At 52.6% G+C, this 15,650-nt stretch overlaps 1 protein-coding gene across 5 annotated transcripts in view; it reads right to left on the bottom strand.

Annotated features, from left to right (window-relative positions):
* Positions 1-7,256: 7,256 nt before the first annotated feature.
* The window catches only part of ropn1l (rhophilin associated tail protein 1-like), a 117,625-nt gene continuing 109,231 nt past the window's right edge, over positions 7,257-15,650 (bottom strand). For all 5 annotated transcript variants that reach the window (XM_038796875.1, XM_038796871.1, XM_038796874.1 and 2 more), the window contains one exon: positions 7,257-7,482. In XM_038796875.1, the coding sequence (XP_038652803.1) occupies positions 7,395-7,482 (88 nt within the window). In that variant the 3' untranslated portion in view covers positions 7,257-7,394. The remainder of the gene's footprint in view (positions 7,483-15,650) is intronic.

Here is a 15,650-nt window from a genome sequence, read left to right as displayed (position 1 = left end):
CTGGCCTAATATCTCCTTCAGTGGCTTGGTGCCATACTCTTGTTTTTAACACTCCCGTGAAATGCCTTAGGACATTTCATTACAGTAAAGATGCTATATAGGCACAAGTTGCTGCTGTTGCTACTAAGGATGACGCTACAGCCTTATGGGATTTGTATGGCACACCAGACATAGGTTTATCAGTCATAGAGAGCCTCACTTTGGGCACATGGGCTGTCGTCACCAACAGAATATTGACGCAGATCTTTCGGTCTCTGGATCATCGCCGGAGATCACCCCCAAGAAGTGCTTTGGGACCCTGCAGATGTCCCAAAGAAATGAAGCCGTGGGAGTTGCCTGGGATGTTTGGAGTTCTGACAGGAAATTCCTCTGCTCCGAGGGACTCACAAAAAAACGTTGAGTTCGAGGCAGAGGGTGGGATTTTCCAGTCTCCCACGACCCTTCAACATTCACCCCCCTCACTGACACCCTGACTCCACCCTCTGACTGCCCTACCCCCCTCCCCAGACCGGAACTGACTAGCCCCTATCACCTAATTCCACCCGGCCTGACCTGATTAATTCTCACCACTTGACTCCTCCTGACAGAGCAGATAGCTCCCAGCCTGACAACTCCTCCCAACCCAACACAACCTGACTATTCCTGACCCACCCCACCCCACCCTACCTAACTCATTCACTTACCATTCGGCACAGCTGCCACCCGACCTACCTACCACCCTACCCAGCTGCCACCTTTTACCCACTTACCTCACCCACTAACCCACTTACTCACCCAATCACTCATTCACTCGTTCACTAACACACTGAGTAGCTCGGGTACCTGTAAACACTTAATAGAATATAGAAGCTAGTGCTGTAAAAAGAGGACATGGCTTCTGTGCAGATTCTCTTCGCTATTGGCTACGAGGATTCCTGAAGGCAGACCCTTTTAAATATGTGCAGATAGTTGGGTAGATCTCAGTTTGATCAAAGTTGGATGCAGGAGTTGTACCTCTGCAAAGAACAATTGAGCTGGGAAAGGGTGAGGAAGTTTCATAGTCATCATTTTGTCCATACTTCAGTGCAAATCGAACTTGCGTGTGTTTAAACACTTCTCATTTAACTGGACATTGTAGAATTCATGTTTAGGAAACATTGCATGGAATTTTCCCAACCCCAAGGCGGGTTTTGAGATGGGGCTGGGAGCAAATTTCTGAAGTTGCATGTTAGGTTGGAGTCGGGGTCAAAGCGACATTAATATGCCTAGCAGCAGTAGGAAGACGGTTGTGATATTTGTGGGCAGCACGGTGGCACAGTGGTTAGCACTGTTGCTTCACAGCGTCAGGGACCCGGGTTCGATTCCCAACTTGAGTCACTGTTTGTGCGGAGTCTGCGTGTTCTCCCCTTGTTTGCGTGGGTTCCTCCAGGTGCTCCGGTTTCCTCCCACAAGTCCCGAAAGATGTGCTGTTCGGTGAATTGGACATTCTGAATTCTCCCTCAGTGTACCCGAACAGGCGTCAGCGTGTGCTGACTAGGGGATTTTCGCTGTGACCTCACTGCAGCGTTAATGTAAGCCTATTTGTGACACTAATAAAAATAATAATTATTAACTGAAGTAATTAGGGGCCATTTATTGAAGAGTCTTTTCCAAGGACACTCGGGACCCCTACTCTGTGTGCAACTCAGGGGAGGTGAGAGTACATCGAGATCGGGTAGAACACTGAGATCAGCAAGAAAATTTAATTCTGAGGCTATAAACTGGCAGAGCGTTCACCACCAAAGTTTTGCAAGTGGATCCACCTCAACTGCAGATGGATCCAGTGGCAAGTATTTTTGTTTTATTTGTTCATAAGATATGGGCGTCGCAGTCTGTGTCAGCTTTTATTGCCCATCCTAATTTCCTTTGAGGGGGCAGTTAAGAGTCGACCGCATTGCTCTGGGTCTTGAGCCACACGTAGGCCCGACCAGGTATGGACGGCACATTTCTTTCCCTAAAGGACATTAGTGAACCAGATGTATTTTTATGACAATCGACAATGGTCTCAAGGTCATCGTTAGACTTTTGATTCCAGATTTTTTTTAATTGAATTCAAATTTCACCATCTGCAGTTGGGATTTGAACTTGGGTTCCCAGAGCATTAATCTGGGTCTCTGGATTACTCGTCCAGTGACAATACCACTACGCCATCACCTCCCCATGGGGCGGGGGGGGGGGGGGGGGCACACACAAGTTTAGATGCCTCCATCCTATCCTACGTAAATCAGCAGCACCCAGCATTCCGAGTGGAGCTGGAATCTGTCCTTTGCCTCAGGCATGCCACTGGGCCCTCCCGCCTATGTAGCCGGCCGCTGTCCATAAATGCAGGGCCGGCTCAAGGCACCGGCAACTCGGGCAGTCGCCCGGGGCGCCATGTGTTAGGGGGCGCCAGAGACTCGGGTCCCGCGCATCCGCAGTTGGGCCGGTGCCAACCAGCGCATGCGCGGTGGCCGCACTCCCCCAGGGTGCCCCCCCCCTCTGTCCGCCCCCCCCCCCCGTTCCGCCCCCTCGGTCCGCTCCCCCCCCCCCCCCCCGGTTTCGGGTCCGCCCTGCCCCGCCCCCCCTCGGGTCCGCCCCCCCCCCCCTCCGCCCCGCCCCCGCTCGGGTCCGGCCCCGCCCCCGCTCGGGTCCGCCCCCCCCCCCCGCTCGGTCCGCTCCCCCCCTCGGTCTGCTCCCCCCCCTCGGGTCCACTCCCCCCCCTCGGGTCCGCCCGCCCCCGCCCCCCCCTTCTCGGCCCCGCCCCCCCTGCCCCCCCTCTCGGCCCCGCCCCCCCTCTCGGCCCCGCCCCCTCCATCTCGCCCCGCCCCCTCTCGGCCCCGCCCCCCTCTCGCCCCCCCCCCTCGGCCCCGCCCCCCTCTCGGCCCCCCCCCCCTCTCGGCCCTGCCCCCCTCCAAGGGCGCAGAAGTTCAACTTGCCCGGGGCGCCAGCAACCCTAGGGCCGGCGCTGCATAAATGGGGCATGAACACGGAGGCAGCTTGTTAATTGGCTGCCTCAGCGAAGATAGTGAAAGTGGTGAACTGCGGATATTATCCGGATTCAGACCTACAAACAGATTTAAGTGGGTTGTAAAATTTTCAAGAGCAGAAAATGATGGCCATTATCACAAAATGCTTCATCATATTTTGTTGTCTAAGTCATTGCTGGTGATTCATATTTAGAACAGAAATTACAGGCAAGCAATGACTACGGGCACTGCTGCACACTTGTACAAGGAACATTAAAAATACCAACACAACCAGTTTGACACCTCTGGTTCTTCATCCCGCGATGCGGTCGACCACTAATCCCATGCTCCCAGAAATGCCCACCTGACATGCCCTGCACATGGACACCCAGCCATGCACTTGTGTCCGGGGCTGGGGCCCATACCCTGGGTGTTCGGAGGTTGGCCCCTGCATCTGTGGTGCTGCCTCCCGCAATGTTCAAGCACAGTGTCCATGCATCAAGGTGTGTTTGAGATGCTAGGCAATGAGCCACACATGCAACATGGCACACCCACCCACGGAATCGATTTGGGATGTGTGGAGTGCTCGCTTAACTACGATTGCCAATTCCCTATTTGCAATCGCCTTCAGCCGCATCGCCCAGCATGTTTTCTGCCTCTCCCATTATTCACCGGCCGTGGATCGCTCGACCGAGAGCACAACAAGGCCGGAGAATCGGGCCCTATGTTTTGCCAAACTGTTTGGGAAGTGTAGACATAGTATAGGGGTTGGAAGTATAGATAGTTTTTTAAAGAATAAAGGGTTATGGTGTTCGGGCAGGAAAGTGGAGCTGAGTCCACAAAAGATCAGCCATTGAATGGCGGAGCAGACTCTAAGGGACAGATGGCCCACTCCTGTTCCTAGTTCTTATGTTCCTTTGTGGAATTGTGACCCATGTTTGGTGTGCACTGCAAATACAGAATTTGGTAGTTTGTGTTTTTATAATTAATCTGTCCTGAAATATTTGGTTTGTAAAGAACTTTATTTAATGCACAATCATATATTACATCTGGGCCAAATTCAATGTCGAAAATGCAGAGCAAAGACAGAGCAAGTGATAACATATAGTCACGTCATCACAGAAATACAATTCCAGAGTAGCATTACCAAAACGGTACTGATATTCACTAAGTATGTGTAGTTTAGTAACCCCTGGTATCTGAGCAATGTTGCCACCGTCAACAGACATTTGGCCCTGGATTTTCATCACAAAGGCAGTGGGTACAGGTTATCATGAGCAGTTCTGGGATGGGTACAGGGCATGAGGCAGAATGCAAAACATGAGGAGCCATAGGAAATGGGTATGGTGGCATAGGTTGGCACAGAGGGTATGAGGAGTTATGGGGTAGGTACAGGGGAATGAGCTGGAGTGGGTGGAACATTGGGAATGTTTATGTGTCAGCGGGGGAGGCCTGAGGGCTGGAGGAACTCTTAATGATTTTTTAAAATTTGGTCGCTGTGTCGGAGCCCTGAGGAGAGGCCTTCCCTCCCAGCCTGCACCACATGTGGCATCCTCCTCAGTACTTCCAGGATCATCTGCCCTCGTGGACGAAAATCCTGGCCCTGGCAAAGATTCTGTGTATATGCTGTTGAGAAGTTCTGTAAAATGGAAGCTTTCTATTTTGGCGGCTTGAGATGATTATCTCGTAATGGACCATACAACAGCAACTTCCCTGGGCAATTCAGCTGTCATCTTGAATCAGATAAACTCACAGGAAATATTTCCGACTCAATACCCCCGGTATTTACCTGGAATTGGGGAGGGTGCGGATAAAAAAATGTTTAACCGTCACATAAGAATAAAAATGACCATCATCCCAAGCATAATTTAAATTTCTGTTTCTACACAGATTTTAAAGTTCAAAACAAGTTCTGTTTTACAATATCCACTATATGTATTCCTTAACGGTGTAACAGATGCCCGTTCTCCCGGTTCAGATAAATGTCATTTTTTTAAAAACTTTTCCCAATTAAAGGGTAATTTAACATGGCCAATCCACCTACCCTACACATCTTTGGGTTGTGGGGCTGAGACCTATGCAGACATGGGGAGAATGTGCAAACTTCACACGGACAGGGACCCAGGGCCGGGATCGAACCCAGGTCTCGTGCTAATCACTGCGCCACGTGCCGTTCCAGATAAATGTCATATTAACAAAGTAGACTGAACTATATGTTGTAAATTATCACACTTTACTGCATCACAGCTGAAATGCAGTTTTGTGAGGCTGAACACAAACCACCAATAACTGTCATATGGCCTGAAAAAAAGAATTATAAAGAGTTTACAGCAGACAAACAGGCCATTCGGCCTAACAAATCTATGTTGGTATATATGCCCCACACAATCTGTATTTGCTTCTATTCCTTTTTCACTCATGTACATACAGCTTTTCCTTAAAGGCATCTCTGCTATTCACCTCAGCCATTAGGTGTTGTAGCAATTTCCACATTCTAAGCACTTTCTCGACAATGATGTTTGCCTTGAATTCTTTATTGCAGCACGATAAAGCATAGTGGTTAGCACAGTTGCTCCACAGTTCCAGGGTCCCAGGTTCGATTTCCGGTTTGGGTCACTGTCTGTGCGGAGTCTGCATGTTCTCCCCGTGTATGCGTGGGTTTTCTCCGAGTGCTCCGGTTTCCTCCCACAGTCCAAAGATGTGCAGGTTAGGTGGATTGGCTATGCTAAATTGCCCTTAGTGTCCAAAGGGGTTCAGTGGGGATACTGGATTGTGGGGATCGGGTGGGTGCGGGGGCGGGTGGGCTTGGGTGGGGTGCTCTTTCCAAGGGCCTGTGCAGACTCGATGGGCCGAATGGCCTCCTTCAGCACTGTAAATTGTAGGATCGTATTCATCAATGACCATCTTATCTTGAAGATTCATAGTTTTGGAGACCCTTTAAGCGGAAGTGCTTCTCACCAGTTAAATATAAGCATTTATCCCCGATACGGGGGAACCACCGGTTTGTTCCAGGGAGCATCGATGGTAGGTTTCTTGGCTGGCATAGGGTAGGTATTAGGAGGTTGAGGGACCTGTTTGTGGATGGGAGGTTTGCGAGCCTGGGTGAGTTAGAGGGGAAGTTTGGGCTCCCCCCGGGGAACATGTTTAGGTACATGCAGGTTAGCGCGTTTGCCAGGCGGCAGGTGGAGGGGTTCCCTCTGCTGCCCCCACGTGGGGTACAGGACAGGGTGCTCTCGCGGGTGTGGGTTGGAGGGGGGAGGATTTTGGACATGTACCACGTCATGCAGGAGGTGGATGAGGCTTCGGTGGGGGAGCTGAAGGGTAAATGGGAAGAGGAGCTGGGTGAGGAGATTGAGGAGGGGACGTGGGCGGATGCCCTGGAGAGAGTGAATTCCTCCTCTTCCAGTGCGAGGCTTATCCTCATACAGTTCAAGGTGCTGCACAGGGCCCACATGACCGGGATGAGGATGAGTAGGTTGTTCGGGGGCGAAGACAGGTGTGCTAGATGCTCGGGGAGCCCAGCGAACCATGCCCATATGTTCTGGGCATGCCCAGCGCTGGGGAAATTTTGAAGGGGGTAACAGGGACGGTGTCGAGGGTGGTAGGATCCAGGGTCAAGCCAGGCTGGGGACTCGCAATTTTTGGGGTTGCAGTGGAGCCGGGAGTGCAGGAGGCGAAAGAGGCCGGTGTTCTGGCCTTTGCGTCCCTCGTAGCCCGGCGGAGGATCTTGCTTCAATGGAAGGATGCGAGGCCCCCAGCGTGGAGGCCTGGATCAATGATATGGCGGGGTTCATCAAATTGGAGAAGGTGAAATTTGCCATGAGGGGATCAGTACAGGGGTTCTTTAGGCGGTGGCAGTCTTTCCTTCCTTGACGTCCTGGCAGAACGGTAGGAAAATAGGCCGGCAGCAACAGCAACCCGGTGTGGTGGGGGGGGAGGGGGGGAGGGAGAGAGGAGTGGGGAGGGGGAGTCTGGGGGGGGGGGGGGTTTGTTGCGGGGGAAGGGAGAAATGTGTATATGTGTTTATTGAATATGCTGGGTGCTTATCTATTTTTTTTTGTAGTTACGGGGGGGGGGGGGTTGGGTTTGGGGGTTACTTTTTGTTGTTGTTAATACGGTTTTTTTGCTGTTATTTTATGTTTTTGATATGTTTTTGAAAATTTTAATAAAAATAATTTTTTTAAAAATATAAGCATTTATGTTGCATATTAACAGTTCCTCGGGATGTCTCTGTGAGCTTTACAACAAGTGGATTTGTTTTACAGTACGAATAGCAAATAAACTAACCAAACCTTTGGAAAAATGCAACTTTATTAAGTATTAAAAAGATGAGAGTGGAAGATTTTTTTGGAAACGTAAGTTTTTGCTTGTGCTCTAACGTACATTTTTAACCAACATTGAATGGAACCTGGGAGGAACAATAAGGTTATGTTACGATGGAACTTTGTTTCCTTTCGGAGGTTTTGGTTTATTAAGTCGTTTGAAGTTTCTGGGTTGTATCAATCCACCTTGCTTATCCCTAGAGAAAAGAGAAAATGTCGGTGATGATTAACAGGCATACTGAATTATTAAATACCATCTAATAAAGTACCTGTCTTCATTATCTACAATACAATTTTCCTGTGTTATTGTACTTACCATTCTACTCTGCTCATTGTTTATAGGAAGATATCAGGTTAAAAAATAGTTTTCGAAACTTGTCCCTCTTAGAACATTAACACGTGACATTTTTCTGCACTTTGCCACGTTTACAGAGTTACGTAATTTTTAAATCAGGAGTGCTATATAATAATAATGATCGTTTATTGTCACAAGTAAGAAGTTACTGTGAAGAGCACCTAGTCGCTACATTCCGGCGCCTGTTCAGGTAAGCTGGTATGGGAAATGAACCCGCGCTGCTGGCCTTGGGCGGGATTCTCCAACCCCCAGCCAGGCCGGAGAATCCGCCCCTGCCGGCTGTCGAATTCTCCGGCACTGGGGTTTTGGCGGGGGCGGGAATCGCGCCGTGCCGGTCGGCGGCTGCTAGCAGCGGCCCCCCCCAGGCGATTCTCCGGCCCGCAATGGGCCAAGTGGCTACCTGTTTTAGGCTGGTCCCGACGGTGTAAATTAGACCTGGTACTTACCTGCGAGACCTGGCTCTGCGGGCGGCCTACGGGGTCCTCGGGAGGGTGCAGGGGGATCTGGCCCTGGGGGGTGCCCCCACGGTGGCCTGGCCCGCGATCGGGGCCCACCAATCCCCGGGCAGGCCTGTGCCATGGGGGCACTCTTTCCCTCCGCACCGGCTACTGTGGACTTCGGCGATGGCCGGTGCGGAGACGAACTCCCCTGCGCATGCGCTTGGAGGGTGCCAGCACACGCTGGCGCTCCCACGCATGCGCCAACTCGTGCCGGCCGTCAGAGGCCCTTTGGCGCCGGTTGGCACGCCCCCAAGCCCCTTCCGTGCCGGTTGGCACGGCGCCAACTCCGCCGGCGCCAGATGAGCCCCTGAAGGTCCGGAGAATTCCGCACCTTCCAGGTGGCCCGACGCCGGAGTAGTTTACACCATTCCTCGGCGCTGGGACCTTCCGCCCCGCCGGGTAGGGGAGAATCCCGCCCATCGTTCTGCATCACAAACCAGCTGTCTAGCCCACTGAGCTAAATCAGCCCATGCTGGCACCTTGCTAGTTTGAAGTGGGCAGCACTTAGACTAGGTAGAATAATGGGATAGAAAAGATACACAACGTACACTATCCTCCATCGCAATCACTGGGGGGCAAGAAACTCTAAACACATGCAGACATACCATAAACGAGGGGGAATTTGGTATGCTTCCGTTCACATTTGTCCAGACATTTCCTTTCTATTTTTAAAAATAAATTTAGAGTACCCATTTATTTTTTCCAATTAAGGGGCAAGTAATAATCTTTATTAGTGTTACAAGGAGGCTTCCATTAACACTGTGAGATACCCTCAATCACGACACAGGAAAGAAGATAGATGATTCAAAGGCTTTAATCATCTGAGAACTGTACAGCAGCCGAGAAATGTGCTCATCACATGTTGCCTGAGTGAGCCTTATCTTATATACCGTTTCCTGGGGGCGGAGCCAGAGGCGGAGTCCCCCAGGGTTCCAAGCCCGGTCTTAAAGGGCCAATGCATTAAAGGTAAGGTACCATTATATCAGCTACTGATAACATTCATCACACACTGCAATTAAGTTACTGTGAAAATCCCCTAGTCGCCACACTACGGCGCCTATTCGGGTACACCGAGGGAGAATTCAGAATGTTCAATTCGCCTAACAAGCACATCTTTTGGGACTTGTGCGAGGAAACTCACGCAGACACGAGGAGAACATGTAGACTCTGCACAGTCAGTGACCCAAGCCAGGAATCGAACCTGGGTCCCTGGAACTGTGAAGCAACAGTGCTAACCACTGTGCTGCCGTGCCGCCCTCTGTCCTACTGTGCATGGCCAATCCACCTACCCTGCACATCTTTGGATTCTGGGGGTGAGACCCACTCAGACACGGGGGAAATAAGGAAACTCCACATGGATAGTGATCTGTGGTTGGGATTGAACCCGAGTCGTCAGCGCCGTGAAGCAGCAGTGCTAACCACTGCGCCACCGTGCTGCCCACACAGTTCCTTCCTGATGGTGCAGAGTACGGTAAAAGCACATTGAAGAGTGGACATTCAGGGTAGTTACATTCAGGCAGAAAACAATGTTATGGGCCAGTTGATCCTTTCTATGTTGATAGCAAGGCTATTTGAAGTGTGACTCAGGCATTTAGCTGACCTTGATTTGGATGAGCACATTGCTGACTAGTCTTCCCAGCTGCAGATATTTCTGCAGTGACATCCTCTTGGTGGTGTCTGTAACCTATTCTGGTCTTTGGGTGCCACACTAAATTGCCCCTTAATTGGAAAATAAATAATTGGGTACTCTGAATTAATTTTTTTTTTAAACATATTCTGGCCTTGAATACGGAATGACTTCATTTGGCTCCTCCATGATTATGTCACTCCATACAAGAAAATAATACAGTGAATGACATTTTATGGTGTCACTCCAAGGGTTGCAGTATAAAGTTCCTGGTACAGGTTGAGCATCCCTTATCCAAAATGCTTGGGGCCGTGAGTGTATAGGATTTTGGAATATTTCGGATTTCAGAATATAATGTGCATCTCTGGCACGCTGGGAATTGTGCATGTGACATTGGGCCATTGGGTCATACAGCTGTCACTTTTCAACTTGCATTTATATAGCACATTTAATGAGGCAGAACCACCAAGGATGCTTCACAGGAGCATTATTTGACAATGAGCCAGAAAGCGATATTAGGGCAAAGGCTTGGTCAAAGTCGTAGCTTTAAAGAGCAGCTTAAAGGAGGAGAAAAAAATAGAGACAGAAAGCTTTAGGAAAGTGATTTCAGAGATTAGAATATAGGCAGCTGTAGCAAATGAAAATTGGTGAAGCTCAAGAAGCAAGAATTGGAAGAGCAGAGGTCTCGGGAAGTTGTAGATGAGCAGAAGGAATTGGTAAAGCAAATGTCATAATATACACACAGGTATATGATGGTGCACAGACAGGCAGTGATGGACACACAGGATGACCAGTGAACACACAGAACACAGCAGCCAATCACCAGACAGGAGACGACCACTATAAAGCCAGAGGGCACTAGTTTTCCCGTTCTCTTGGGATCCAGCCTCTGAGATAGTCAGAGCCCGTGAGCAGCAACTAGAACACACACCATGTGGTAGTAAGATAGTCTGGTCAGGACTTCCAGTGGCAGTTATGCAGCAGTAAGCCACACATGTGGGAGCTCCCGTTTTAAAGAGATTTTTCGGCTCTTTTGAGAGCCCAAAACGGAAATTTTTCGACGTCTCCCGGTAGGGGAAGGTGTGCTGAACGACTTTCCCTGCAGTCCATGACTCGAACTCGGAGTGGAAAGGTGGAAAAAACAGCAGCAGCTCCTCAGAAAAAACGGGGGAAGGGATCCAAGATGGCCACCGACAAAGCTCCAGAGGAGTGGAGACTCTGGGCCCAGAAACAACAAACTGTTCTCCTGCGCTGCTTTAAAGAATTCAAGGATGAAGTACTGAGCTCTCTGCAGGAAACAAACAGAAGGCTGTCAGAGATTCAGTCCACCCAGGGTGCTGCCATCAAGAAGTTGCAGACGCAGGCCATTGAACGAGAGGAGGAGGCCGTGGTCCTCGTGAGTAAGGTGGAGGGGCACGAAGCACTCCACAAGAAGTGGCAGGAACGCTTTGAGGAGCTGGATCACCGCATGAGGCGGAAAAACCTGCGGATCTTGGGCCTTGCAGAGGGGCTGGAGGGATCGGACCTGACAGCCTATGTGGCTGTAATGCTGAATTCGCTAGTGGGGGCCGGATCTCTCCATCTGCCCTTGGAGCTGGAGGGAGCGTACAGGGTGCTGGCCAGGAGGCCCAAGGAAGATGAACCCCCGCGTGCGGTGCTGGTGAGGTTCCACCGGTTCAGTGATCGGGAGTGCGTGCTGCGCTGGGCCAAGAAGGTGAAGAGCAGCAATTGGGAGAATGGGGTAGTGCGGAGCTACCAGGACTGGAGTGCGGAGGTGGCTAAGCGGCGGTCCGGATTTAATCAGACGAAAGACGTGCTTTATAGAAAAAAGATAAAGTTCGGAATGTTGCCGCCCGCGCGCCTGTGGGTAACTTATTCGGACCGGCATTATTATTTCGATTCCCTGGAGGAGGCATGGGCCTTCGTGCGGACGGAGAAACTGGACTTGAAGGGTCAGAAGGGTGTGGTGGGGCAGTGCAAAAGCACGGGCTTTCCTCTGGTTTCCCGTGCTGCGGGGCTGGGGGGTGGAGATGGTGACGGGGGAGGCGGGGCCTTAACTGGTTCTTCCCCGCGCTGGAGCGGTGCCAGGAGGGGGGATAGATTGGGGGATGATCCCACTTCGGGAGGGGTCGGGCTATTGGCGGGAGTTTCCGGGGGTCAGCAGAAGTTAGCTGACCCACGGAAGTACAATGGAGGACGGTTCGCGGCTGGGAGGGTTCCTAGCCTGGGGGGGAAGGGAGGGGGGGAAAGGGGAATGCCGGGTTGCTGCTGGTAGGGTCAAGAAGGAGCTGGTGGGGGCTGGGGGGACAGAGGTGAGGGGTTGTCGCTATGGGGACGGGGTCGAGCAGGGGGTGCTGGCCTGGGGCGGGCAGTCAACGGGCTATGGCTAGCCGACGGGGGAGGGGGGCGGGACGCCCTCTGATCCGGTTGGTCACCTGGAATGTGAGAGGGTTGAATGGGCCGGTGAAGCGGTCGAGGGTACTGGCTCACCTGAAGGGGCTAAAGGCGGATGTGGCAATGCTTCAGGAGACCCACCTGAGGGTGGCGGACCAGGTCCGCCTGAGGAAGGGATGGGTGGGGCAGGTTTTCCACTCGGGGTTGGATGTGAGGAACCGGGGAGTGGCAATTCTGGTGGGGAAAAATGTGTTGTTTGAGGCATCGGAGGTGGTGGCGGATAAGGGGGGTAGGTATGTGATGGTTAGGGGCAGGCTACAAGGAGAGAAGGTGGTACTGGCTAGTGTGTATGCCCCAAATTGGGACGATGCGGGCTTTATGAGGCGGATCCCGGATCTGGAGGCGGGAGGTCTGATCATAGGGGAGGACTTTAATACGGTGTTGGATCCTTCACTGGATCGGTCCAGCTCTAGGACGGGTAGGAGGCCGGCGGCGGCCAAGGTACTGAGAGGGTTTATGGACCAGATGGGTGGGGTGGATCCATGGAGGTTTGTAAGGCCGAGGGCACGCGAGTATTCTTTCTTCTCCCACGTACATAGGGTCTACTCTCGGATAGATTTCTTCGTGGTGAGTAGGGGACTGATTCCGAGAGTGGAGGAGGCCGAGTATTCGGCCATTGCAATCTCCGACCACGCTCCGCATTGGATAGAGTTGGAGATGGGAGAGGTGCGAGACCAACGTCCGTTGTGGCGGTTGGATGTGGGGTTGTTGGCGGAGGAGGAGGTGTGTAGGAGGGTCCGGGCAAGTATTGAGGGGTACCTTGAGGTGAATGATACGGGGGAGGTTCAGGTGGGGATGGTCTGGGAAGCCCTGAAGGCAGTAATTCGTGGGGAGCTGATATCCATCCGGGCACACAGGGAGAGGAGCGAGAGGAGTGAGAGGGATAGACTGGTGGGAAAGATGCTGGAGGTGGACAGGAGGTATGCAGAGGCACCAGAGGAGGGACTGTTGGGAGAGAGGCGCAGCCTGCAGGCTAAATTTGATTTGCTGACCACTAGAAAGGCGGAGGCACAGTGGAGGAAGGCACAAGGAGCAGTGTACGAACATGGTGAAAAGGCGAGTAGGATGCTGGCTCATCAGCTCCGTAAGCGGGATGCGGCTAAGGAGATTGCTGGAGTGAGAGACAAGAGTGGGAATGTGGTGCGGAAGGGGGTAGAGGTGAATGAGGTCTTCAAGGACTTTTACGGGGAACTGTACCGGTCGGAGCCAACGGGGGAGAGGAGGGGAATGGAGAGTTTCCTTGACAGGCTTTCTTTCCCGAAGGTGCAGGAGGAGAAGGTGGAGGGGCTGGGTGCGCCGATGGAGCTGGAGGAGCTAGTTAAGGGGATCGGGCAGATGCAGTCAGGGAAGACACCGGGGCCGGATGGGTTCCCGGTGGAATTTTATAAAAAGTTTGTGGACCTAGTGGGCCCCTTGCTGGTGCGGACACTCAATGAAGCATGGGAAGGGGGGACTTTGCCCCCGACGATGTCACGGGCACTGATCTCGTTAATTTTAAAGAAGGACAAGGACCCCCAGCAGTGTGGTTCATACAGGCCCATATCTCTCCTTAACGTGGATGCTAAGGTACTGGCAAAAATCCTGGCCACCAGGATAGAGGACTGTGTGCCAGGGGTTGTGCATGAGGACCAGACAGGTTTTGTGAAGGGAAGGCAGCTGAACACGAATGTGCGGAGATTGCTGAATGTCATTATGATGCCGGCGATTGAGGGGGAGGCAGAGATAGTGGTGGCGCTGGATGCGGAGAAGGCCTTCGATAGAGTGGAGTGGGGGTACCTATGGGAGGTGTTGGGGAGGTTTGGATTTGGTGAAGGGTTCATTAGATGGGTAAGGCTGCTATATGAGGCCCCGATGGCGTGCGTGGCCACGAATAGGAGGAGGTCGGAGTACTTCCGGCTTTACCGAGGGACCAGGCAGGGTTGCCCCTTGTTCCCCTTGTTGTTTGCACTGGCAATCGAGCCGCTGGCGATGGCATTGAGAGATTCAGAGAGGTGGAGAGGCTTGGTGCGAGGTGGAGAGGAACATAGGGTGTCGTTGTATGCCGACGACCTGTTACTGTATGTGGCGGACCCGGTGGAAGGGATGCCGGGAGTGATGGAGTTACTAGCCGAGTTTGGGACCTTCTCAGGTTATAAATTAAACTTAGGCAAGAGCGAGGTGTTTGTGGTGCACCCTGGAGACCAGGAGGAAGGAATTGGTAGGCTCCCGCTTAGGAGGGCAGGGGAGAGCTTTAGGTACCTGGGGGTGCAAGTGGCCAGGGACTGGGGGACTCTCCACAAGCATAACTTTACCAGACTGGTAGATCAGATGGAGGAGGAGTTCAAGAGGTGGGACATGCTGCCATTGTCGTTGGCGGGGAGGGTGCAGTCCGTCAAAATGACAGTGCTTCCGAGGTTCTTGTTCCTTTTTCAGTGCCTGCCCATATTTATCCCCAGGGCCTTCTTTAGGAGAGTGACCGGCAGTATTCTGAGCTTTGTGTGGGCACATGGGACTCCGAGAGTGAGGAGGGTGTTCCTGGAGCGAGGAAGGGATAGAGGCGGGCTGGCGCTGCCCAACCTTCTGGGGTACTATTGGGCAGCCAATGTGTCAATGGTGCGTAAATGGGTGATGGAGGGGGGAGGGGCGGCGTGGAAAAGAATGGAGATGGCGTCATGTAGAGGTACGAGCCTGGGTGCCATGGTAACGGCACCGTTGCCGCTCTCCCCCAAGAGGGTTACCACGAGCCCGGTGGTGGCGGCGACCCTAAGAATCTGGGGACAGTGGAGACGGCATCGGGGGGAAACAGGGGGCTCGATGGAGGCTCCACTGGGTGGCAACCATCGGTTCATCCCGGGGAACACGGATGGGGGATTCAGGGGATGGCAAAGGGCGGGCATCAGCAAATTGAGGGACCTGTTTATTGGCGGGAGGTTTGCGGGCCTGGGGGAACTGGAAGATAAATTTGGCCTTCCCCAGGGGAACATGTTCAGATACCTGCAGGTAAAGGCGTTTGCTAGGCGACAGGTAGAGGGATTCCCTTTGCTGCCCTCGCAGGGGACGATGGACAGAGTGCTTTCGGGGGTGTGGGTAGGAGAGGGGAAGGTGTCTGACATCTATAAGGTAATGCAGGAGGTGGAGGAGTCGTCAGTGGAGGAGCTGAAGGCTAAATGGGAGGAGGAACTCGGGGAGCAGATAGAGGACGGGACTTGGGCGGAGGCCTTGGAGAGAGTCAACTCTTCCTCCTCATGTGCGAGGCTTAGTCTCATCCAATTTAAGGTGCTGCACCGGGCCCACATGTCCGGGACTAGGATGAGTAGGTTCTTCGGGGGTGAGGACAGGTGCACCAGATGTTCGGGGAGTCCTGCGAACCACGCCCATATGTTCTGGGCATGCCCAGCACTGGAAGAATTCTGGAAGGGGGTGGCGGGGACGGTGTCGAGGGTGGTTGGA

This window comes from Scyliorhinus canicula, chromosome 5 (assembly GCF_902713615.1).
Source record: "Scyliorhinus canicula chromosome 5, sScyCan1.1, whole genome shotgun sequence".
Classification (NCBI taxonomy): domain Eukaryota; kingdom Metazoa; phylum Chordata; class Chondrichthyes; order Carcharhiniformes; family Scyliorhinidae; genus Scyliorhinus; species Scyliorhinus canicula.
The sequence above is the reverse complement of the archived record's forward strand: the minus strand, read 5'-3'. Positions and strand labels throughout refer to the sequence as shown.